The sequence below is a fragment of the Melozone crissalis genome, unplaced genomic scaffold (genome assembly GCF_028551555.1).
Source record: "Melozone crissalis strain CALT ecotype California unplaced genomic scaffold, PUWL_Pcris_2 ptg000005l_1, whole genome shotgun sequence".
Taxonomy (NCBI): domain Eukaryota; kingdom Metazoa; phylum Chordata; class Aves; order Passeriformes; family Passerellidae; genus Melozone; species Melozone crissalis.
Window position 1 is genome coordinate 61962561 of NW_026535783.1, and position 26832 is coordinate 61989392.

General features: G+C 42.8%; 1 protein-coding gene across 1 annotated transcript in view; it reads right to left on the reverse strand.

Moving 5' to 3' along the window:
- Positions 1–241: 241 nt before the first annotated feature.
- The window catches only part of GRIN3A (glutamate ionotropic receptor NMDA type subunit 3A), a 67709-nt gene continuing 41118 nt past the window's right edge, over positions 242–26832 (reverse strand). Inside the window, exons 4-9 of the mRNA XM_054282870.1 lie at positions 20952–21097; positions 19036–19151; positions 16765–16916; positions 5821–5985; positions 4990–5063; positions 242–1675 (exon numbers count right to left, since the gene is read on the reverse strand). Coding sequence (XP_054138845.1) covers positions 1339–1675; positions 4990–5063; positions 5821–5985; positions 16765–16916; positions 19036–19151; positions 20952–21097 — 990 coding nt within the window. The 3' untranslated portion in view covers positions 242–1338. The remainder of the gene's footprint in view (positions 1676–4989; positions 5064–5820; positions 5986–16764; positions 16917–19035; positions 19152–20951; positions 21098–26832) is intronic.

Sequence of the window (26832 nt, forward strand, 5' to 3'; positions counted from 1 at the left end):
GAATAATGCCTTCCTCAATCTGCCTGCAGCCTTTGAACTCCACCTAACAAGAACACCCCGGACAACCCCTGCAGGTGACTGGAGATAGAGGGAGAGTAAAAATTACTTTGGTGATTTATCTGGGAGACCGATAGTTAAGAGACATTATTATCAACTCTTTTTCTCTGTAATATGGGATGTGCTGGGAAGTGGAAGTGGCTTTTAAAAATTGGTAGAAACCCTATTTAAAAAACACAATCAGTTGGGTTGATGCAGTGTTTATTCAGATGCTGAACAGCTTACCCTTCCTTCCCCTCATCACCCAGAAGGGAGAGAGCTCCATTCAGTACATTGCCTCTGAAACCACAATTCTCATTCTTCATTCACAGGGTGGTTTTGGTGACTCCTTTTGGTTTTTACTGGACCTTGGCATCTGAATAAATTATGGTCCAGAGCCCCTTTAGTCACCTCATCTGTGAGAAAGGACCTTATTGTCATATTAAGACAGAGAATATTAAGGGAGTAGTTTCACACTGGCAAATATTTCACTTTTTGAGGTAAATACTGATTTACAGTAGTGCCCCCTCTCCCTTCTCATTGTTGTCCTGTGCCACTGTGAATCCATCCCTTCACCTGTCAGTGCAGTGTTTGCACGGCTTCTCCCTGGGAGGGAGTGGAAGCCCAGCCTAGGCTCACAGACAGACAGAAGTGGTGGTTTGGTTTTTGCCAAGTTATTTCAAGCTAGGTGAGTTCCCTCACCACAGCTTCAGAGCAGCCACACCTCCATTTGTGCTGACAGAGCTGAGGGAATGGTGTGTGGTGGGTTTGCCACCAGGAATTTGTCTTGTGAGCCTGTGCCAGGAGGGAAGGGACTGCCAACACAGAACAGCACCTGCCATAAAGAGGCATCCATGAGGAGCCTTCACATGAACAGAGACTAGACCCACACAGAACACAACAAAAATGTACCAACAAAGGGACATACTGCCAATGAACAGTTTAAACCTTTTTTTGGTTTCTTTTTCTTTTTTTTTCCCCTTAATTAATGCACAGAAAGGGCTAAAAAAGTGAAACCTCACTGTACTGTCAAGTGGAGAAACGAGGAACTCTCATTGAGATGCTCCTTGTCTCTCCAGTCCCTTGGGAATGGCTGGTGTTTTCCAGGAGAATAAGAAACTTGCTGTGAAAGGAGAACTCAGGAGGGTGGCAGTGGCTGTGGGCTGCTGCAATTCTGCTCTCCTGAAGAGCTTATTGCCTGGTTTATTTTTGCACCCCTTTCTGGCATTACAAAAGTGTGTTACAAATTTTACAGACGAAGGGGAGAAAGGAAGAAAAGGGGAAGGGCACAGATAAGCTGGCCTAGGGCTCTGCAGTTCTATTTGTCCGTGCATACTCTTCCAGCTCTGATTTCCTGTCCATGGCAAGTTGCAGCTCCTGCTTGATGATTTCGATCTGCTTCTCCAGCTCTGTCAGCTCTTGCAGCACCGAGGTCCTCGCAATGTTGAGGGACTCTGCTTTCCCGTTGGTGGTTAAGGAAGGCGGGGTCTCTCTCCTCCCCTGTGGCAGGGGGATGTCCTGGTGCTGATGGATTGTCACTTCGTTTTGCCCCTCATCAGTGCAGATGTATTTTTTTCGGTGGCAGTTGCCCAGGTTGGCTGTGTTCCACACTGCATGCTGGCTGTTCCCCACATGGGCCCTGAACAGAGAGAAGAGAGTTAACACCACATCAGGGCCTGCTCTTGTCTGTGTGCAGACCTCCACTGTGGGCCATCCTACTGGAAAAATATAAGGCTCCTGTTGCATGTTACATAGAAATATTATTCCTTTATCCCTGAAATTATGTTTTCTTGCAAAGCACAAATCATGAATTTAAATGACCAAATTTTTGTGATTTAACCATAGCAGAGGCTAGAACCCTGAATGTAATCTTCCCAAAACTTTTTTTCAGTTATGAAATTACTCAGCTGCAGCTCAAGAAAATCTGAGTCCTTCAAAGCCTCTGAAAGCTTTTGTGGTTGCAGTGTGCAAGTTTATTACAGTGTTAGTCCTTTGTGTGTTACTAGTCAGTTCTGACTTGGGCATTTGCTCTTATGGAGAAGGAAAGAGACTCCCCAGAGCTGCTGTGGAGAGGTGAAGGGAGAAGCTTTGTCCTTTAGTCTTGAAGTCTTGTTGGGGAGCTGCTTGTGCTCTGGGGGATGATGTTTAAACCAATGATGTTTATCCAAGCCTTGCCAGTTAATTCCTGAGCTTCCTGACACACTACAGAGACTTAAAGGCTGTCAAATTGGAGCACAAATTTCAGTCTGGGAACTTTCTGAAATGCTTCAATTTTTTTTCCTGCAGAAATACTTCCAAAATATTTTGATTCTAGAGAACTTTTTCCTAGTTTTTGGGGAATTCCTTTTGCTGCCCTCCCAGATCAGGCCAATTTCCAGCGCTCCTTCCCAAAGTGAGGTGTAGCCCACGACCTCCACTCTCCAGCTGGAACAGAAGGAAGCACAGAGCTTGCTGTTGTGGGAGAGGAGCTTCTCTTTCCTGCCTGCTTTCCCTTTGGGACAGGCTGGTGTGTGCTCATTTGATAAAGGCAGGTTTAAACTCTGAAGCAGCTGTATTTCAAACTGCTCCCTTCTCAAGCTCTTCTGTGGGTATCCTTGGACAAAAGGCCTCTTGGTGTGAGCTCTATGTGGCAGGTTAAGGAAGGAGATTGATGTTTCAGGGTTGTGACTGCTGAAAGCAGTTGGTTTAAGGGATGGATACTTTTCTCATCTGACTGCAGTAAAGGGACTTGGAAAGTGAAAATTTTGTTCAAGGAGGTGGTGACTGGGGGTGTTTTCCAAGAGATGGGCTGGCAGAGAGAAGAGACTGGAGGGAAGGTGTCAGGCAGGAGCAGCAACCCCTGCCTGGATCATGCTCCAGAGAGCTCAGGGAATCCCAGCAGGGATGTGTATGTAGAGTTGCTTATTTTTGTGCAGATCAGCTATATTCTTATATTTCAAAATAAAAGATGGGAAGACTCCAAGACCGGGCAGTTGATTTTAACAAATGCCAGTCCACAGTTAGCACTCCAGTTTCACCAAGTCAATAAAACCATTTAAAAATTGGTACCGATGCTGAGCAGCTTTTGTAGTTTTGGTGACCTTAAGAAACCCAACAGATTTTCCTCCAGGAGGATACCTGCAGTAGCATGATGCCAATTTTTTTCCACCTCTTTTCTGTATCTTTGGTGCTTTTAAGAGTTCTTCAGGGCCCAGCAGGAATGAAAGCACGTGTGATAATGTCAGTGATTTGAGAGCTCTGTGTTGTGCTGATGGCTCAGGTTTTAGCTTTCATATTTTTCAGATTCTATTCTGCTTTATTGTGTAGTGTTGAGCCTCTTATTAGGGGATTGTAAGCTCTCTTCACAGAATAGGTAGACAAAACAATTCTTTCTCTAGCTGGGGACCAAAGACAGCCAATCCAGATCTCCCGCCCCCGAGCATGAACACTGCTGGACTGAAGAGAGAAAACAAGAAGGATGGGACTTCATGGGCTAAAGCTGTAATTGGACAATTAGCTCCAATATGCTAACGGACCAAAACTTATAAAAGTATGAGACCCCATGACCTGTCGTCCATTTTTCTGGCCATTTTGGGTTGTGCTGCCCAAGGTGGATCTATTTGAGGCCTCTTAATAAATACCTACTTTATTCTTAACTCTGTCTAGTCTCTGATCTAGGTCAGCTTTCACAAGGCATCAGTGCCTTGCCACATGAGTGTTCATGACAATCTGGACATCCCACTCGTGGCTCTAAATTCATCCCAGTTCTGTGCAAACAGCAGCCCTGAGATGCTGAGAAGAGCAAGCACAGTGGGTGGGTGTACATGCACACACCTGAGGGATGACTGCTGTGTGGGCAGAAGGTTTTGGACTGCTGTACATCTTCACTCTCCCAAGTTGGAAGATTATTTGCATGGATCTTTTTCTAAGCTGTTGCCTGGGGGGCTTATGCACCATCTCCTCCTGTTCCACCAAACAAGGAGGGTGCAGCAGAAGGAAACATTTTGCAGCACTCATGGCCTCTCCTGCTGCTCACAGATCAAAAGCCAGGAGTGGCTGTGTGAAAGCAGGTTCCATACATGGTGTTCTTTGATAAGATGAAGGAATGAACAAAGGAGATCAATTGCAGGCATTTTTAGACCCTTGTGTGTATAAAGGCAGGTTAGGAGCTTAGAGATGCTTACTCATTTATATTTGCTGCCTTTAGCAGAGGATTATTAAAGAAACACAACATACATTGACATCTGTAGGTTTCAGTCAGGCCAAACATCCAGTAACATTCTGAAAGACCTTTTGTATTCTATACTCTGTGCATGAACTTCTCTGTAGAAAAGCAGTGCTGCTGTCTGTGTCCTTACAAAGTGCACCAGTAGAGTTGAGTTGCTGAGCACATGCACAGTTCCATGCAATGCCTTGTGTTCCTGGAAGCTGTACATCCCATTGTCTCCTCTGCAGAAGACACAGGCTATGAAAACAAGGCCAAGCTGTTACCTACGTTTTTCTCCAACAACACTTGTTGGATGCAATAATTTTCAAAGGACTGCATTTGCCTCTCCTCAGCTTTCTTATTTAAAGAAGAGAACTGAAGGAGTTTCAGGCAATGAGTGCCTGATCTCTCTTTGCCTCTAAAGGCTCTGCCTCTCGGAGCCCCGGTTACCTGCCGGTGCTTTGGCGTGGGAGTCATTCATTCCCTAAACTCCATTCCCTAAACACAAGTGGACTTCAACTGCAAAGCCTCTCTTTGCAGTGGGAGGTTTTTTATTAGCTGCATTTAAAATCATGAAAGAACAAGATTTCTAGATTTAATACTAGAAAAAATAATTAATTTCTGCCTTCTTCATTTGTCACTTCTATCTTGTTTCCTTTTTTTTTAATGCTATTACCTTTGGGGCATAACTGTATATCCAAACAGAAGGCATTTAATTTCAAAGTAATTTTTATAGTTTGTGTTTTAAGGCATGGATAGCTTCCTACCTCTTTTCTACTCGTTTTTTCTTAGGCTGATGTTTTTCCTCAATAAATGAACTGTTTAGAGCACGATGTAATCTCTAGAGGAACAAGAGGAACATAAATTAGTAGAAGTAAGATTAAAAATGGCTCCACAAATAGGTAAACAATTTGGGCTTTGTATGATGGACCTGAGCATAAATTATTTAGCACATTGAAAGATACAAGCAATTGTCTGTGCTTTGTCATTACAACAGATTTATTTTCCTGTACTTTCCCAAAGAAAGGCAAGCTGAAAAGTTGATTAATAGTTTGGGAACAATCCTTGGTGTTAAATTAGTTTTAAAAGATTTCTTCCTCTGTGCTGCTTTAAAGCAATGGAAGTTCTTCCCTTTTCTGCCTTTTGCTCTAAAGTAACTTCTTTCTTTACAGCAAACACCCAGAACAATTCTGTCCCATTAGTTTCTCTAGAATAATGAGGGAGGTTACCCAGCATTTCCTGCATGCCTCACAGGTTTGGGAACCAATAACAGTGAGGTGGAATGTTCTGGTTTGCCAGTTCAGGATAACAACACTGTTGCTTCCATCATCCAAAAGAGCTGAGCTGTGAGGCTACAAGTGCAAATGGAGGTGTCCCTCCATAAGCTTTGCAACGGAATATTTAAATAATATTTAAATTTCCTCTGTGTTTCCCATTCCATCCTTAGGTCAGCCTCTTCAAACTCCAGAAGCTGCTGACACCATTCAAATTCCAACTGTCAGTGCTCTTACAACATTACATAACTAGTTCTTGTCCAGGCTTTCTTGGTCAGCCACACAACTTCCACAGGGTCCCTTCAGAACACCTGAAGAACATACCTGACTGGTATGGAGCCAGTATTTCATCTTGGATTTTTTCTTGATTCGTGGCAGGACCAGTCTGTACACGATGTGCTCCCCAATGGTGGTGAGAATGGACAAACCAAAGCCAACGCACAACATCACGAAGAGCCCTGAGAAATGCTTTATCCCCATCTGCAGTGTCTGTGAATAAAATCAAAAGGAAAAGTTAAGGCAGGAGGTTGTTAGTGTGCTGGAGCAGATGCTTTGTTTTCTCATGTGGAAATGTGCTCTGACTGAATACAGAGTGGTGAAATAATGCAGAAAAGTATGGATAGAGTTCACAGCAAAGCCTTTCTGTGCTGCTTGGTGTTCAGCCAGAGCAAAGGCTCTGTCATGGGAAGAGAATCAGCCAAACACCAGGGAAACTGAGCCATTCCCCTAATGAGGTGGAGTGTTAAATGCACAAGAATATGATGTTTGCAGTGTCTTTGCATTTGTAAAAGCAAGAGTACTGCTTGATAGAATGTAGTCAATGAGCTGTAAAGCAAGTCCTTCATCAGCAGTGAGCTACTGCTCTATAAGTGTTCATATTTTCAGGGAATTGATTGTGAACTTTCCCTTTTTGTGCTTTGCCCTTGATGGAGGGTCATGGAGAAAATGTGAAGTAAGTAGCACAAACATGGCACCTCTCCACTCCCTACATTAACAGGACTGAAACTGTGTTAGGAACTCTGACTACAGCTATGGAAAACAGGAACACATACACCTTTTTCTGCCAACCCACCCTTTTCATGTAGGATAGAAAGCCTTTAATTAATTTGTCTTATTGGCATTAATCATGTTTGAACACCAAGAAACTGTGTAGAGCAGAAATCTGTACCACAGATACCTGTACTGCAATGTGTGGGTGAGGTATGCATGTCGTACCTCTGTTCTCAGGCCTCCATAACTAAGTTTATAAATAACTAAAATCCCTTGCAAAAAATTACTGCTCACAGATTATTATGGAAATATTTCCAGGAACACAAAGTCCAGTTGTGTCTTTCTATTAAACAATGTTACTCACCAAGTAAATGAATGAAAAAAAAAAAAAAAAAAGAGGAGCACAGTTTGGGAAGGGTTGTGTGTCATCTGTGATGCTGCTACCCTGGACCTGTTGTGTTCCTTGTGTTCATTTGCTCCATGGGTGGGGATTGTGCTTTATTATGAGTATTTCCCTAAGTTAGAAAAAGAAACTGGAATTAGTGAGAAGATGCATCACAGAATATTTGTGAAGTCTTGTTCTAAGGTCATTTTAAGCCACAGAGTTCGTAACTGATGAATCCACTGAAGCTGAGGGCTCGGAAGTCCTTCTGTGTACTTTGGTTGGGTGACTGTGAGCTGTATTTCTCTCTTCTGGTTTGCATTTTGATTTCTGCTCTTTAGAACACAATGGTATGAGATAGCATATCGCAGGTTTTTTACAAGAACAGAGCTTCTGCAATCCAGCAGAGTGAGAACTTTCCCATACTGGGACTGGCAATGGATTCTTGTTTTGGGGATCCCCTGCCAAAATCAGCCTCCTTGTCCCGAAGCACACTGAGCAGAACTTTCGAGATGAGAATTTTTGTACTAGTGAATAAACACTTCTAGGGTGTTGAAGGGTCTAATGGAGGTGTAAAAGCAATTTCTGAAGAAGCTGGAAACCATATGAAAGACATAGCAAAATGGCTCTGGGGTAGAAGCGTGTCAAAATTTTGGCACAAGGGTTTTTTTGTTATGGAAACTGCATCAATTCAACCTCAAGGCAAAACTTGCCTCTCCACATCACAATTTCTTATGACCTGCTGTATAACAGTTTGTCCTTTCAGTTGGGGGCATAGGAGGGTGACACAGAGATTACAGGTGGTAATGCTTTACACTGCTCAAGCACCAAAGTGTTTGACTGTAGGTCTGGCAGTGAAGCCCAACTTTTAGCCCAGGTAGAATAAAATAAGAATGAGGTCCCATGTCTGACCTTTTTCTCAGAAGTCTCAGAGCTAAGGCCTCAGTATGGCTCACCTTTGAATTTGACACATCTCTAAGTATCTGTAAGAAGCAAAAAACCTGCTATCCCAAATAGCGGAACATGCTGGTTAAAGCTGCTTTTGCCAGTTCTCCAGGAAGCTCTAATGCAAATCACTCCCATCCCAGAAAGGGTGTTCAAAAGCAAGTATGCAACAACTTAAGAGATGCAGAGCTAACAGTAAACATGAGAACAAACAGAACAATAATGAAAAGGTTATGTGTTTGCTCAGTCATCTGATGAATACACTTATCTACCAGTGCTCCCAGGCTCCAGCTGTTGGATGTCACAGAGAGTAACAGCCTGTGGGTGGTTCTTGCCATGGGAACTGGGTTTAATGTAACATCATAAAACCCTAGCCATTCAAAACAATAATAAAAAGCCCTATTGCAGTGGGGGTTCCTGAATGCCTGGGGCCGGTGTTTGATGCCACTCCAGCACTGCTACAGAAAGCACACTTGGCTAGCTCCTTATGTGAAAAATAACTCCCTCGTCTTCAGCAAAGCCTCTCGGATTTACGCTGATGAGGGTCTGGCTCCCTGTCCTGTCAGCTCTGCAGAATTGTTTTCTACCTTCCCTGGAAGCAGGTGAAAGAAATTCCAGCACTGTCATCCCAGATGAGTTTTTCACCTGTAATGGATGGCTTTTGAAATTGTCCCAAACAAGACATCTTTTCCTAGCAAAGGAAGTGCCAAAACAAAGCATCAATAATATTTCATCTAGCAATGAAGAAGGTAATACATTGGAAGAGCTGCATGATAAAGGCTGCAGAGTAGAAGGAAATTTTTGAGACTAAATTAAGGGGGAAAACAAGGTAGGGTAGAAATAAGTAATGCAGTGTGGAGTGATTATACATAGCAGTATCAGCATATTCACAAACCATTGTAAATTGGCTGTTTATCAGCTGTCTGTAATTACTGTAGAGACACACGTTAAATAGTAAAGGAAACCATCTAATAGAGGCAGCTCTCATTTTCAGCCTCTAATAGAGGCTTCTCTCATTAGAGGAGCAAGCTCAAATACTTATTTTGTTGCTCTTTTATGTATTTTTAGGTGCATACATAGAATATACATGGAAAGAGCAGGAAAAAAACGGTTTCTCTGCATTACTGCATTCCTCTCTGCTCAAAGGTTAGGGGCCAGGGGAGTGGGTATGTGGGTTGGGGGTGGCAACAGAAAATAAACTGGTGGATTTCTCTACTGCAGTATATTATTTTTATTTCCTTTTATTTTATTTTATTTTTTCCTAAGGAATAAAAGCCCACCATGTGGTGTATTCTGTATCAAGCCAGGATAAAAATGCAGTCCTTGCTCCAAGTTTGTAATCATAAATCCAGGAGGTAGCTTCCTGCATTTTAGGAGAATGAACTCAGTTATGGTCATGTAATTCTTCTGTAGCAATAGGCAGTGTAGTCAATCCTGTGATAATTACTGCTAATGGGTGCTAACCACGACAGTTGCAACAGCCTCCAGGTTGTTTCCCACTGGCAAATTGGGAAATTGGCATTTTCTAGACACCAACAAATACAACAGAAGATATGTGCTTTTTCGTTACAATACATCCTTGAAGACACTTTTCCAATTTATCAACCCATATATGCAGTTGCTATCTGAATACTTCCTGTTTTTTCCACTCTAGTTGTGTGCCTTTTTTTCTTTTTTTAACCCTGAAGAGAAGTAAAGGGATGCAGAGAAGCCAGTCTGACATTTGTGTTCATTTTGGAGCAGGCAGTAGAGACAAAAACGGCACTTAGTGATTTCAGCATTTGTTTTCATGGGAAGAACTCCTGTTTTACTCCCTACTACAGGAGACTGTAAGTGCTTTACTCTCCCTGGCTGCACTGAATAAGTCATCAAATACTCCTGTGGTCCAACTTTGACTAATTAGAAGCTTGTAAAGATTCTTGTGGATAATCTGCAAGTTGGCAGTGCAGAACAGATATTAGTGCTACACACTGCTGAACCCAAATACTAAATATGGGTATCATGTGTGTGTTAAGTATAATAATAAACTGTATTTTCTTGATTGCATTTTCCCTTAAAAAGGTTTGCTGATCTTTGGAAGTTCAGTTTGCAGCACCTGTGCTGATAAGGAATTAGGAGGGATAAATGGATATGAAGGGTAGAATTCTAAACTCATTTACACATCTCAGTAGGCTTGCAAAATCCTACTGATGCTGATACTTTTATTTAGTCAGTTAAGTGTTATTAAAACGTGTCCCCCTCAACATGTTGTGGCATTTTTTGTAGCTGCAGAGAGACTTATTTTTAGACTTGATTTTCATTCTTATGGCTTTCTGTGCTCTCAAAGAAGTAGCAGCTTAAAAATAATACATATTTAATCTCTTCAGGGAGATTATCCCCCCCAAAGACTGATGACCATGGCTTTCGAGTTTCGAGTGACAAATTTTAAGATACTGTAAATACTGTCTCATATTGGCAAGACAAGTTCCTTTCCCTGCTTGTTGTGAGGGTTTTGCACAGAGCTGGAAAAACACTGTTTTGTAATAAATGTTTTATTTTCTACTCATCAATTTTCCAAGCCCTGTCAGCACCTCTTCAGACAGTCACCTTTTTCTTTTGTTTGTTTTCAGTTTCAGTGGATGAATCTAAATCTTTTACTCATTTTCAGGACACATCTTCTCCTGACTCTGTTGACAGAGTCAATACTCATTCACTCCCTTCTGCAGGACTGTTGTGCAAAGTATTTTTTTCCACAGTGCAAGTCCAGAATCCACTGTTTCTTCCCACACTGAGATGACCCCTTTTCAATGCAACATCTGTCACTTTGTGAGACCCTTTCTGGAAACATTTCCAGTTCCTCCTGTGGGCAGGGGCCACCTCTCCCCCCCTAGACGGCATACGTGCAGACTGAGAAAAGTGTGTTGGTACAGCAGAACCTTTTTTCCCTGTTCTTTGTGTTTGTTTTTCATGCTCTCACGACAAGGTGCTGTGAAAGATGACTGATGGGCAGCTGCTATTTATGAGCACATTGCAGTTTGTTTCCTTTTTGGAAGTGTCTGCATGGCCTTTCCTTGACACCTGCAGTGCACCAGGGACAAACATAAACCAGAACTTCAAGGTTGGAAAAGTCACTGTTGAGTTGTCAGGCGATGGGTGTAACAAAAAAGGAAACTATTGGTTGACCTTTAAGGGGACTAGGAAGAAGACAGAGCAGAAAGGCACAATTTTCTGGATGACAACTGGGTGAAATCATGGCAAGATGAATGAGGCACTGTCTGATTGTGCCTCTTGAGTGATGCTGAGGCCAAAGATCATAAATTCAGGCAAAAGACCAGTGAGTTTGAGCAAGTTCCTTCAGAAACTTGAGAGCTAACAACCATCAACGGATCTCACCACTGATGGGAGATGAAAAGAGGATAAGTTACCATTCCTGAAGGGATTTAAAAGACCTACAGATGTAGCACTTAGGGACACAATTTAGTGGTGGACTTGGCAGTGCTGCATTAATGGCTGGATTAATTGATCGTAGAGGTCTTTGCCTACCTAAATTATTCCATGATTCAAAGATGTAAGGATTTTTTTTTTTTTCTGTGTGGCTTCCATCTGGATCAGATGGAAGGCTGTGGTCAAGGACCAATCCCCACTGCTAGCATGGACCTGTCCCTCAGGCACTGGGAGGAGGTTCACAGCACTTTGCCTTCCCCAGCATCACCACTGTCAGGGTCAGTTTGGGCTGCAAGGTCTGTGTGCTTTCACACATTGTTATTTTAAATGTCAGGTTAGATACCATTTGTGTGAGGCATCAGCAAGTTCTTGATATTAATAGCTGGGATAATGGCATGCAGCAATATATAATTTTTTATTCCATGTGTTGGTTGTTATCTGACTGAACTGCCAGTCAACATGGAAATCAGTCTAAGTTCTAGAGTTCTAGCTGTCCTGTGATCATTATGAATATAAAGGAGAAATACAAACCTTTCAAGTGAAAGAGAAGATACAGTTTCAACAGTAACATTTTTAAAAACATAGCTAAAAAGCTGTGAAAGATTGTATACACTTAATTAGCTTCTCCCAAAGCATGGACCAGGTAGGGCTCTTCTTTTTTGAACTGTCTTGATAAACCCTGCCCTGGTCATCACTGCCTGGCCTGAGCAGCCAAACCCACTGGCTGCAGGCACTTTGCCTTTCAGGGATACCCCTGCCCGCTGCCCTGCTGGCTGAGTTCCAGAGCTGCTTTGCTGCCAGCAGAAAATTGCAAAATTTTTGGTTCCCCAAAATCACAGAATCATAGGCTGGTTTGAGTTGAAAGGGATCTTTCAAGGCTACCTTGTCCAACTGCCCCACAGTAAGCAGGGCCATATTCAATTAGAACAGCTTGCCTGGAGCCTTGGATGCCTCCAGGGATGGTTGAACACTTTCACGGAGGGGGCATCCACCACCCCTCTGGGAAACATTCTGCTCACTTTCTGATTTTGCACTTTTTTTGTTAAAACCTTCTCTCTGTAGTCTATTCTGAGCTTGGGTGGAGCTAATGGGATAGAAAGGCAAGTCCCAAGAGCCTGGCTCCTTCTGAAGAGGCATCAGTGAGAATAACAGTAGGGCAGAGGCAGAGCTGAGTGTACTCTATGCAAAAATAAAAACAAATTACATTGATTATGCCCAGATATGATGTGCAAATATAACTCTGTCAATCCCTTATCCCTCCTGCACCATGTTTCACCCTAAGTAGGGGACTCAGCAATTTGGCCACATAGGCATTCCTTCAAAACTAAAACATTACAATTTTAAACCAGGAGTACTCAGGCAATATTGCTAGAGGCTAGCACTCACCAAGAACAGCCACTGCCATGCACAATTACCTGCAGTGGAGAGGGTAAAGTGCAATTCACTGCAGTGTCCTTTCCAAGCCTGAGTTAGCTGCATGCCCCATAAATGATCCAGTGGGTGCTGGTCAGGGTCAGATACCTTGGGTGTTTTTGCTGAAGAGGTTGATACAAAACAGCACAGTCAAGCACTTCTGACCTCTGCAATATCAGAAAATAAACCATCTTTATTGGTTTCCCAGCTTGAAGAGCTGCAAGGTTTTCACTGCAAATCTTCCAGCCCCAGACTGAATAATTTCTTTCCAGGACAACTTTGTTTTGAAATGCAGTTTAGAATAAGCAAAGTGCTCATCCACTGCCAGAGAGAGAGAGAGATGGGAAGAGCTAGCATTGAGTTCTGCCACAGGAAATATAATTTCCCAGTGTAAGATTACTAAAAAATGGTGAGTAGGAAGATGGATCTCAAAACAAATCTATAGAAAAATTAACTTCAGTGGGCAGGAGTGGCAGGTGGATATGAATCAGGCACAGCTAAAGAGGTAATGACCAAAATGGATGATGGATATCCCACCAATTTAAAGGCTATACTGATCAGTATTTCACCTACATATATTCCCATTTTGGCATCATTACTCTTGGTGAACAGGTGCAGCATGTCACAGACCAAATTTATCAAATTGGCATAGAAGAATACAAAGCCTTACTCTTGCTGTCAAAAGGCAATTGCTGGGTCTCACTTTGGTAAATAATCCATGTGAATGACTACCCACTGAGAAGTTGAGACTTTTTCAAAAAATGAATAATCTGCTTCTCTGTTGAACGCTGTCTGCTCTTCAGTGAATCTGCAGAATACTACTGTGACTGAGTGCAGGGAGTAAAGTTACAGAGAGTTTTGGGCTGTACAGGAGTAAATGATACAAACCAACATACAGGTAAGTCCAAGACTAATTCCCATGCTTCTTGCTGTAACAATGGGGAACCTGTACTTTGGAGAGTGTTTGCTGCTTGGCTGTTAAGTTTAATAAATTTCTCCCAACTAAGAAATCACACATTCTAAAATCTGCAAGTTCTTGGCAAAAGGAATGGATGAAGAAGAGGGGATGCATGTGGGAAATACATTAAAAGTGAGGCAACTCAGGAAAATGAAGATCTGGACTTAGCAGAGATTACCCACAAATGGCACAGACTTGCAAGTGGTATTCTGCTTCTGCTCACTTTCTGATTGCATAAGGGTCTTTCAGTGACTTTTTAGATTCACAGAATCCTAGAACACTGTGGTTTTGAAGAGACTTTACAGACCATCTAGTTTGAACCCCCTGCCCTGGGCAGGGATACCAACAACCAGACCAGGTTCTTCCAAGCCCAGTCCCACTTAGTCTTGGACACTTTCAGGGGTGGGGTATCCACAGCTTCTCTAGGCAACTTCTGTCAGGGCCTCACCACCTAAATGTTTCAATTCTTCCTTTTATCTCCTCTCAACCTACCTCTTTCAGTCTAAACCCTTATCTGTTACTCCATCTCTTGTCCAAGTCCCTCTTCAGCTCTCTTGGCCAAAGTTAGGCACTGGAAGGGGCTCTAAGGTCTCCCTGGAGCCTTCTCTTCTCCAGGTGAACACCCCCAGCTCTCCCAGCCTGGGTCCAGAGCAGAGGCCCTCTGATCACCTTTGTGGTCTCCTCTGGATTTCCTCCAACAGTGCCACATCCTTCTTATGCTGAGGATCCAGGAGCTGGATGCAGCTCTGCAGGTGGGGTCTCACCAGATGGAACAGAGGTGCACAATCACCTCCCTTGACCTTCTGCCACACTTTTAGTGATGCAGCCCAGGACATCTTTGGCTTTCTAGGCTGCCAGAGCACATTGCCAGGGCATCCTGAGCTTCTAATCCACCAACGCCCCAAGTCCTTTTCCCCAGGGCTGCTCTCGATCCATTCTGTATTTGTGCCCTGCCTGTATCTGTGCTTGGCATTGCCCCAGCACAGGTGCAGGACCTTGCACTTGGCCTTGTTGGACTCCATGTACTGAGTCCTTAATTTCAGACAACCGAACCAACTTGTTGGACTTTAGTTTCTGAACAAAAAACTCAGTTGTGGATGTTGAATTAGTGCAACTGAAGATGGAATAACGACTATGGTCAGACAACCAGCCTGGGAGCAGCTACACCTGCCCTTCTTTCTTCACAGGGACGTTATACTAAAAGAATTAATTATGTTAAAGCACAACATGTCCTCCATCTGTCATGCCATGCTTAAGGCCTCCCATAAATCCTGTGGTTAAAACCTATTCAATAGTGAAAAAAAAACCCCAAAGGAATTCTATGGGACTATTCACAGGGCAAAATCTGAGCTTTATTTTCAGACTGGAGCAGATTTTTGCCCCACCTCCTCTCCCTTTGTTGGTAGGCCTTGAGGAATCTTGTGTTGATCATGCACCTCTCTTAGTAACATTTTGAGCAAGGACCCCCATATATGTACACCTATTTACAATTTTTATAGGCAGGTATTACTCAGGTTCTAATACTTCTGCAGCCCAGTGTATCATCTCATGCCCCTCCCAGGGGATCTAAGCACCTCGGTCCACAGGCTTCAGAAGGAACCGCATGTTCTGAGAGTAAACTAGTACTAGATAAAATTGTACTTTTGACTGGAATTTATTCTATGATTAAGAATAGAGAGCATACAGCCCCAGATGAATGCTGTGGGGTAAGACATGATCAGAGGAAGCTCCTTTTGTCACATCACTAGGGATTTATTAGGAAGGTAAGTTTTCTCTGCTGAAAGAGTTTTCAGTTTTAAGCAATGTTGAGGTAATTTATAGCATTACCACCTTGAAATTTCCTGAGATTTAATTCAAAAGACTTGTTAAAAAGTAGAGGAACAAGAAGTCATTGAAGGAACTGCTATTTTAAGAAGACAATTTCCTTTTTAGATGATAATACAATCTTCAGATAAGCTAAATCAGAAAGAGAAGCGAATATACACTTCTATTTAAGTTTGCTTTCTTGTGTTGAATTAATCACATAAAAAAAAGAAAGAAAAATGAGTAAGTTGGATAAAAATAAATTGAATTTTCTTCTATGAATGTCTGATGTTAAAATATAATTTATTTCCTATTGACACAACTGTAATGAAAAAGTAAAGAATGTAGTAAGACCTGCAGAAATCCCCCAACAAATTATATATTAAAAATGCCAAATAAAGATTTGCTTTGTCGTATCTCAAAAAAATGCTACCTTTGTAGTGATTTAGTTAGCTGCCAGAGGTTGGCAGCTGATCATTGAAAAGTGGGAGTCAAGGTCCAGGAAACTGAGGTTCTCTTTGATAGGAGGATGCTGCCACTTCCTCAGGGAACACCATGTGTGTGTTTGGCATTTGGCTGCACGGTCTGAGAAGGAGACAGCAGAGTTCTAACTGTTCTGTACCTGTGAGAAGACATAACCTATCCCTCCTGGAAGACCTTCATCTAAAAGAGTATGCTATAAGCTTCACATATTGCTGGTGCTTTTGATTCTTCAATACTTTATCTTTTTTTTTCACTTGACAGTCTAGGGAACTTGAGGAAAAACTGCTGTTCAGGTAAGAGTTATCTTTTCCTCATAAAGAATGGTGTAATTCCTGTGATGTGGTACATCCATGAAGATTTACTTCCATTTCTCATAGAACTACATGAAGTGAGACCTACTTCCCCTCTCTTCTTGGCATGGTGTCTTAGCAGACCATTTCTAGCCTGAAATCCTATCTTTGGTACAGGTAGCTGCCATCCATGTTTGGAAGTGGTCAGGATGTATTAAAAATTCGGGATGTCCTGAGCTCCCCCTCTCTCTGTGGATGGTGGTACACACACAGTTGAGTGGAATCAGAATTAGACAGGTTTGCTACGAAATATACCAGATCACGATTTTTACTGCCCTCCTCATGCCCTGCTTGTGTCCAGAGGAGCTCCCTAGTGCCTCACTCAGCAGCACAATCTCACTGACGCGCTCCTCCCGCTCTGCCCTGACTGCTGCCTGGGTCAGCAGCTCTTGCCTTTGATGCCTCCTCCTTCCCTTCAGCTGCCATCCACCCCTGCCAAGTGGGCATGCCATTCGGAAAGAGGGGAGATAATTGTCAGCTTGCACAAAGCCTCACTTAGGTGACCCGAGTTCATTGCTTACCTCCGTGACGGCGAAGCTTCGTTTTCCACAGGGAACAACCTTGTACCACTTGTCGTGCAGAACATCCATGAAGCCGTGGGATTTGTACTGGCTAATCAGGTCAGAGATGTTTGAGGTGAGCGGAGAGTTGGGGGGAAGACCAATGCCATATCCTAGAAGGGAAAACAGTGCAATCATCTCTCTCTTTCTTGTTTGGTTTTTGCTGATGTGTGTTCATTTCAGCATGGAAGAGCGAGCTGGCACTCTCTTTCAGCCAGCCAGCTCAAACCTGGCTTACTGTGGTCCGAGAATGCTGAGACAAGATCTTTTTTTGGTGCAAAATAAAGTCACCCAATATAAACAGAATAAGCAAATTCAACATTATTATGGCCACACAAGAAATATCTAAAACTGGAGATTCAAAAACTTAAAATGGATTAATAAATATTTTCTCTAGAAACACAGACCTTTTCATGCCCTTGTCATGGATTCTTTCAGCAATGCAAAAGGGCCTCAATGTTACATAAATCATTCTGTGATCCCCTTGGATTGTTAGAGCAGTGGATGTGACTGTGGTGTCAGATGTGACATTTTCTTTCTATGCATTTTCTGATGAGGAGCTGTACGCACATCAATATATACAGGAGCCATCTTCATTTTTATCAAACAGCAATTTAAAGCCCCGGGGCTATGTTTTCAGTTCGTGCACTTCTGCTGTTGCAGTGACGGGGATTTTCAGACACTAATAAATGCAGTTTTTAGCCACTGTGCTATCTTTCACCATGTTAAAGTGTGGGTAAAGTACTTAGTGTAAGTGAAAATGAATTCAGTAACTCTGAATGTGGTACTTTTACCAGAATTTGGGGTTTGATTTGAGAAATTCTAAACAAATACAATTGATCCCTCGAAAACATGCAGTTGCATGCCAATTGCCTGCAGAGATTAATTTCTAGTCCACTGCAGATTTTTGTTTTTCAGTTCAGAATTCAGAATTTCAGATTGTCTCCTTAAAGAAACCCACAACAACACAGGAAGAAAGAAAAAGCCCTCACAAACAGACAGGTGCTGAATTTTCCAGTGGCTCACTTTTTTATGAGTGGTGAGGTGATAACTGTTCCTACAATGCTTCTCCCTTGCTGCTGAGTTTTTTGCCTTGTGCCTGTAATTCCACCTGAATAAACTTGCTCACATCAAAGGATTTGTTTCAGAGTTAGCACAGCTAGAACTTATAAATATCACATTTTCAGCATACTTTTTTTTGTAATTGGGTGAAATGAAGGAAGTCCACTCATCCAAAATCATACAGTTCAGTGTCTATTTGTTTGTTTCTTTTTCTATATTGAAATCTAGTCTACTTGAATTGAAATTGTGGAAGCTTCTGGTTTTATTTCAGCAGAATTGACCTTTTTGAAATGGATTTATCAGGTTTCTGAAGGAGGTTGTTTTACATTGTGATGGGAGCAGCTGGAGCTATTGCCCTTGGAGGGGAGGAAAGTGGAAGCACCAGTCCTTTGCACTGTCCATTTATCACAAAAGTGGTTTCTAAAGTCTGCTGCCCATGTGCTCATCCATGCTGGAAGCAGCTTCACACCAACCTTGCTTCCAGGCTGCCTTCTGAGATGTCCTTGCTAATTTCTCAAGGCTGCAGGAGGCCAAGCACCAGGGGAGGCTGCCTTCTCAATTAACTATAGATTCAGTGGGAATCTTGAGCTCACCTTTAAAATGAGAACAGCACTTGCCTGTTGCAGATGAGAGTGAAACTGCAGAACCACATTGTGAACATGTTAGAACTGGGTTTTGAACACATGTCAACAAAGAGGACTGGCAGAAAAGAAGCCTCATTTCAGGGGCCTCTTTTTTCATGGTGAGCAGGGAAATGGACTCTGCCTCCTACTTGTCTGGAGACACACTGCCTGAGCACTTGGAATAATTTCTGTATAGAGCATGGCAACAGATCATAGAATCCCAGTATGGTTTGGGTTGGAAGGGACCTTAAAGAACATCTCATTCCAATGCCTGCCATGGGGGATCTCCCATTAGGCCAAATTGCTCAAAGTTCCACCCAACCCGGCCTGGAAACAGGTGGTAAAAGTGATACGAGATCTCAAAAAAAAAAAAAACCACCAGAAGAAAAGGCTGGAGCTTTTGTTCTGCTCAGTCACTGAGGATTTTGTCATAATCCTCAAGGGGTCCTCAGTTTCACCTCCATATTTTCACTGAGAATACCACAGCACAACAACGCAACTTCAGCACATGAGGAACAGAGTGGTGTGTTATATAACAGGTTATTACCTTCAATGGCAAAGGGTTTTCCCACAGTTAGGAGCTTGCAGTCAGCATCTATTGACACTTCATAATCTAAGAGTGCTTTATCCATGATGAAGGCATCAAGTTTTTCTGGATCATGCCTGTATTCAACACCAAAGTCAGAAATACAATCACTTCACTGTCTAAGTGACACAGAACATTTTCTATGCAGTTTTCTGGAAAATTACTGTATGAAAACAGGGACTAATATTAGCACATCTGCACTTAAATTGAAAACTGATTTGTATTTTGAAGGACAGAATTGTTTGAAATGCAAACTTTGTGCATTAAAAGGAGTCAGTGTGTTTAGGACTTGTTTTGCTCCCACAAAATACTATTGTTCTGAAAGACAAAAATCACTACAAAACGTTGGACTTTGACTCAATTGAAAGTGGCACAAGGCTTTAGTGGAGAAGATCAAAAATTGCTAAAAAGTACTGTTGCTATATTATTTTCTTTGTGATGTTAAACTTGGGGGATATTATAGCAAAACCCCAGAGGGATAACTTATTCAAAGGTATTTCTCCTCCTTTCTCCTTGAATATGAAGTAAATTATTTCCTTCACCCAAGGAGGGAAATCTATATTTTCCTTGTGTTTTCTTCATGAACACAATGACTGAATTTTGCTAAAATAATAATATCTGAACAGCAGGTTTGGATAAAAATAACAGCTGCAATGTCTGATCTCATCTGACCCCAGGACTGCACCCTCCCTTCCTGTCCCCTTAAAAGTCTGGGTGTTCTCTTGATGTGATTACTTCATTGATTTCAATCCATTTACTCAACTTTGACCCAAAGAACTGCCATGGGTCTTGATTATCAACAGGGTGGATCTGGGGAAAAATATATGAACAGGAAACAACAGGAAAAAACTTCTGGTGAAAAGTTCTCAGGCCATCTGCCAGGCAACTTTTAAGATAAAATGAATGAATGATTTCAGGCTTATTACCACCTCCCATATTTCCTGGAAGAGTTGTGTGACTCCCAGACTGTTAAGCACAAATGTCTCTGAGGCACACTGACACCATAGTGCTCTAATTACTTCATTAGTAATTACTTTATTATTACTTTTATTACTTTTTACCAGTCTAGTGCTTCTTCTATTCATTTAATGATAAATTAAGGTTCCTCCCTGAGAACCTCCTTTCCTCCTACCACACTGAGGAACCTCATTGGCAGCTTTTGCTTGGACTGGATGTCTTTTTCTGAATGTTTCTCACTGCCTGATGAAGGGCTCCCAAGCTCAGGAACTTGCCAGGAGTTTATACACTGCCCTGGCGTGATGGCACTCCCACACCCAGGAGGTCATTCCTCCACATCACCATTCAAGGTGATGGTCTACGCTGCGTTTTTCCTCAGTTCTCCTTGTATACAAAAACAAAGGCTACAAGAAGCAGCTGGGATACACTTTTGTCTTTTCAAGCAGAGCACAGATCATCAATACTTTGCTTCATGCCAGACAAAGCAGTATCATGGCACAAGCAATACTACAGAGTACCACCAACAGAAGCAAAGCTGATGATTTTTACCCTCTATGGACAAATGCAGAAATAAGAACAAGACCTGCCATACAGGTTGACTAAAGAGGTGGTGAGGGTTTTAATACCATAAATGGATATTAATCCATTGAACGCCCATGTTTTGTGGGACCCTCAACACTGGGAAGGAGAAGATCAGTGGGACATGGCATCCACGGAGTGGTGATATTTTCTACACCTGTCTCTCTGTCACTGTCTCTCTCACTCTCTCCCTCTTGCACACATTTACTGTTAAATAAAATCTCTACTATTGACTTCGGCCTCATTTTCCCTTACTCCAAGCATCTCCTTTTACAATTTTAATAACCAGATCATAGCAAGCAGCCAGTGGGGTAGGTGTGGTGATGTTTGCAGGGTCTCACTTCAGGTAGGCCACGCCGTCGGTGGTGGCAGGGACGTTGTAGCGCCGCATGTACTCGTGCATCTCGGGGAAGCTCTGCCTCACGTAGTCCTCCGCGCTGCTCTCCCGCACCGTGCCAAACCGGAACCCTTGGGACGGGTGGTGGAGCTGAGGGGAGCACAGGAGAAGGTTAGCAGAGCCATTTGCCTCCCATCACATGTGGTGTCTCGGCCCTAGTGTGCCAATAGTTCCTCAGAAATCTTCGGCGCTCGTGGGCCTGCCCCTCTGGGTGTTTTCCTGCAGGCAGCTTCCCACCCCCCAGGAAAAGCCTGGAAAGACTTACCAGGTGACTAAATAACCTGTCTCTCCACACTCAGGTTTTCTTCAAATACTGAAAATAATCTCCATGAAACACCCTGAACACCCACGTGTAGGTGTTTATTGGGATTGTCTCTAGAACAGACAATGTTTCAGGAACTGAAACTTTATGAAAAGCCTCTGGGCTAGCTACAATCCACCTTCTGGGCTCTGGGTACCCAGCAAAGGACACACAGCCTAGATTCGTTTTTTCAGAATGTTTTACTTTGTCGTTAGGGGTGAAATTTAGCCTTCTGCAGAAGGGTAGAACCCCCTGTTCATTTCTAGAAGTCTACCCACCATATCACAGTTTTAGCTGCCAATGATCACAGACAAACTGAGGACTGAAAGGTCACCAAAAAGTCTCCCCTGGCAGTGAGGAGGGAGAATTCCCCTTTGCATGGCTCAGGCTGCAACCATGGATATACACACAAACACAGTCTTTTGCAGTTCTGTGCCCTTCTCTGAACCAACTCCATAGTCTGCAGCCACAAGGAGGCCAGTTTGGGTTTCACAGACCCGTCTTCCTGAAGTTCCTGTTTGCCTTTGGAGCATTTAGTGACTGCTAGGGGAAGTCCCAAGCTGCCATGGAGAAATTAGGCAGCATTTTCCACTATGCCAAGCACTTCCTTGAGCTGGCCAAGTGCTGCCAAGGCACACTAATTAAAAAGCCTTCAACAATCCACCAGCCTCTAACAGGCCAAGCTTTCAGAGCACAGGAAGCCAAACAGAGCTAAGGCTGAAGCAGTCATGCTGTATTTGCTTCCCAGGAAGCTCATGGACATCACAGCAGCTTGCAAAGATGATCTCACCACAGCCATGCTCTGCTTGGCAAAGACCAAGCAAAGAAGCACTCTGCCAGTCCATCTGGCCTCTGCATTACCATCTAAGCAGAGTGCAGGGCAGCACAAAGCCATAAAAAGACCTTTCCCAGTCTTCTCTTCAATGACCCCATGGATAAGAGTGTCTGTAGTTTTTTTTAGAATGGCAGAGGTAGGATGCAAACTCACTGTCACCCAGTTTAGTCTGAAAAGGAACAGAAAAAGTTCTTTTGGATGGTGTTTCTGCTGTCATGGAAGCTATGAACATTCTGTATTTCTGGTAATTTTTACCTGAAATTGAAAATTAAAGTGGGCAGGTGTTTACCATCTTGTGGTCTGCTGATCTGGTCCCTGTGTTGCAACCCAGGAATGAGACTGGCCACTAATTCCAAGTCTGTGAGTATGGCCAAGAGTCCTGGTTTTTTTGGTGGGTTTGCTTTTAGTCTGGGTTGGTTGTTTTGTTGTTTTTTTTTTTTTTGGTTTTTTTTTTTAATGTTTTCTGGTGTAGATGGCTGTGGGACAAGCAATGCAGGGTGTGCCTCCATCTGGAGCTGGCCATAGTGCTGTGCCAGAAGGACTGTGGGCACAGAGGGAAATGTTCTTGCCTGGGAGTGTGGGAGCAGCATTCAGGTGCCAGAAGACATAAATAACAGGAGCTGGGCTGTGACAATACATCATGGAGACTTCCAGCACAATGCTGCCAGCTCCAGTCTTGAGACATTGAAGATGACCTGCTTAAAGAAGGAACTTGGAGTGAGGTTCATGCACTCTCTGTCCCAAGAAGATCATCTCCACAGTCAGGACTATTTTTGTAGGTTTCATTTCTTTTCAGTTTCAGTGAAGAGACTGAAAACCCCATTAAGACCCAACACTGAACCACACTGTCATTTTCCACGTCAACTTAGGTGCTTGTTGTGAAGTCAGTGGCCCACCTAGTGATGCCAACTGCAGTGCAACATCTGATCTGCAGATAAAGTCTTCACTGGAACACATCTCTCACTCGGACTGTCACCAATGTCTGCATTTGGCTAAACTTTTAAGCCTGAATGAGAAAGGCTGGTACAAAAACAGTAAACTGCACCTCCATGCAATTTTCTATCCTAAACCCTTTACTGAGGACTGCCCATGCTTTACTTTGTGTTGGGCACGCAGTCAAATTTCACCCCAAATGATGACAACACCAGAATGTTCATTAGATCAGAAGTCCATTTGGCTTAATATCTTGTCTCTAGCAACACCATATGCCTGGTGGGAAGTCTTGGGAAGTCTGTACAAGGGAATTGTTCAGCCATCCCTTGTATCCAAGGCTCTACCTGCTTCTGGTAATCTCTGCTTTTTCGTAAGAATCATTATCTGTCTGCAGCTTTGAATTTGATCAACGCCTTCTATGAAGGATAAATGTTAACACTTATTTTAACCCTCTATGTCTTTCAAGGACTTCTCTTTTCTTCTTATTGCTGCTCACCCACAGGAGGAAAAGGTCTGCTTGCAGCTCTGTGGATTGACAGTGCAAAATGCTGCCAAAAGCACTTCACTGATGATTTGTTAAGAGTGCTAAGGGTTACTTGCTTCAACAGAAGATAAAAACTTTAGGATGGAAACAAGACTCATCACTTGTCATTGCTGCTTTCTTACCTTCTGTAGCCCTCTCCTGGGAAGATTATGTGACAAGATGGAAACCACAAATATCTGTGTCCTGACAGGATAGGTAAATACCATAGTATTGCTCTGAATATTGCCTTATTAGTTGTCTCTTTTTCCTGATCTTTTCTGTTTCTCATGCTCTCTATCTTTCGTCTTATGTTTTGAAAGCCCTACACTGAAAGAGTCTTTCTGTTTTCTATAAACCAGCAATGGAATGTTAATGCCTAGGGCTTCAGAGAAATCATAAAGTCTGAAAAATCAGCATTTGAAGAATCAAGAATGGATTCTATGTACTTTTTTTTTTAATTCATAATTCAGGGGAGACAGTTACTTGCATTTATACCAGTAATTACAAATATAAAGACCAGCTTACTGGAAGAAATAGCTGTTGAAATCAGAGTAATTTCTGCTATGTGGATTCTCTATTTCTGTGTATATACTGTGTTTTTCAATTCAGCATTCAGTGTCAGAGGTGAATAACCACCACAAAGCAGGTAAAGAGCACTAGGAAATGCTGACACTTTTGTATCCAGAGCGCCTGGAGGTTTGCTGGTGACTCAAGCACAATTAAAAATAAATCAATGCAATAGCTGCAGATCCATCTGCAGACATGAGTTTTCTTGGCATTTGGCTTAGACAGCCTTACAAAGTCCCTCTAAATTCGGACATCTGTGGCTGTAAGAAATGGAAAGAACAAGGTTTGTTCAGACCTGGATGAGGCTCTGAGGTAACAGTGAAGTGGGGTTTATGCACCTTCTCTCCCGAGAAAATCATCACCACAATTGTCCTGGCTTGACAATTCATTGAACAAGATGTGAGGATTGTTATGGGTACAGATATTACAAAATAACAGTATGTCAAATAAGGATATCTAAATTTCTTTGACTATCAGATCATTGAATCACAGAATCATTAAGGCTTAAAAGATCCTAAAGATCAGACCCCCAAACACTAAGCCAACACTGCTTAGCCCATCATTAAAACACATCCCCAAGAGCCACATCTACAGGTCTTTTAAATTCCTGTACAGATCATGACTTCACCACTTCCCTGATCAGCCTGTTCCAATGCCTGACAACCCTTTTGGTGAAAAAATTTTCCCTGGATCTCTCTTCTGAAGACCCATTAGCATTTATCAAGCAACTTTGAGTATTATCTGGCAAGGCCACTGCAGCCAACTGCAGCTGGCTGTAAGCCTCAGCAGGGAAACACCAACAGCCTGGGCAGTCCACCAGCATGGGGTAAGATTATGTCAATTGAGTAGCTAAGATAAAAGCTATTAACTGCTAATGTATTTTAATACTTTATTTGTTAGAAGCTAAAAGGGGTTAAAAACTTATTTAGTGCTGCTGGTTAGTGGCTCTCCAAAAAAGGGGTGACAGCCCCAGCAGCCAACAGTATAGTTTTTGCATCTCAAATACTAGAGCTCATGGATTTCCTGTCAGTGAGCCGTTTATACCTGAAGCAATGGTGTATACCATGAGGGGCCATTCTTTTAGAAAGAAATTTTAGAACCAAATTTTAGAACCAGCTCCACACTCTACTGTAAGGGAGCTGTTGCACATGAAGTTGTGATGACGCATGTGGTGATATCCCATTTGGACCTGGTTTAGTATTTGGGGCAGACTCAAGAGATGAGTGAGACATGCAGCCAGAGGGGCCTGAGCACTTGAGCACTGAGTGCTTGGATTTTGCAGGTTCAGAGCTGTGGAATGCCAAGACCAGAGGATATTGCTATACAGGACAGGGACGGATGGCTCAGGAAGATGTTCCATCTTCTGTGAAGGCAGCAATCTTGAGAGGAAGGACTAGGACATGCTGCTGGGAAGTAGAGGATGAAGATGCAAGAGAAAGGCTAAAGAGCTGTGATTTCTGGAACTGGTGTCCCTGTGAACACTGCTGTCCCTGTGACTTCTCAGGACAGTATCTATTGTAGGACACATGGATTGTGCCCAGCATTTCTAAGAAGGAGTCTCACTGCTGAAGAAAATGTATCATGGGTAAGGAAACAAACAAGAGGCACTGTGTAAGAAAAAAAAGGTGAATGCTGCCAAGCACTGAAGAGGTGAAACGGCTGTTGGGTCCCTTGAGACAGGGAGGCCATGAGGTATTTAAGAAAACACCAGAGCTTTACAGTACATCCAACTTCTCTGACAGTGCCAGGACAAGCTTTGCGACTTCTCAGAGTCTTCTGTGCCTTGCATAACATGGTGCTCCCAGACAAATGATATTTGTGCTTCTTGCTGCTGAAAGCAAACACTGCAGTTACCAGTTCCCTCAGCTTGGCCCCTTACATCCAGATCTCCTTGGTTTCTGTCTGCTGTTGTTAAAACATCTGCTGTGTGGGAAGTGGAGAACTTGTTTTATTTGGGGAGATTTTGAGATGAATTGGGCATCTGCATACATCTGTGGCTTGGGGTGCCAATTATGCATGAAAACACCAACATGATAAACATCAATGTGATGAAACCACAGCAGCAGAAACAGGAAAACACAATCCTGAATGACAGGGGTTTTGCATAACTTGGCACATTCCATTTTATGCAATGTATTGCCATTGCACTCAATGCTGTCAGCTGGGGAGAACACCTAGATGCCAACTTGAAAGGAAACAGGCCCAGAAATCTCCAGTGCAGCTTGGAATTTAAAACTGAAAATGCAGCAGTTAACCTTGGCACACTCAAGGCTGTGGAACTGTGGAGTTTTGAGATCGTTCTAGCAGGTTCTGGCTTTTCTATGACTTTTCAGTGCTGCAAAACCATATTATTTAACTCAAGCACATTTCCCCCCTTGGTGCCCTGGTTTAGTTTAGTATCATTTTGAGGTTTACATCCCATTCAGTTGCCATTTATTTTTGCATTAAGAGGTCAGGTACAGAAAATTATGGTCTCAGGTTCACAAAAGTAGGCAGTACAATATTGCCTGCTGATCCCATGGAGGTTGAGCTTGCTGGGACCTGCGAGGAGATAAGGAACATCTAAACAGAGCAGCTATTGGGAAGGGAAATTGTGGCTATTTTCTACAGCATCTATGTAACGGAAACCTAGAAAATTGATTGATGGGGTGCTGCCTTACTGAGTC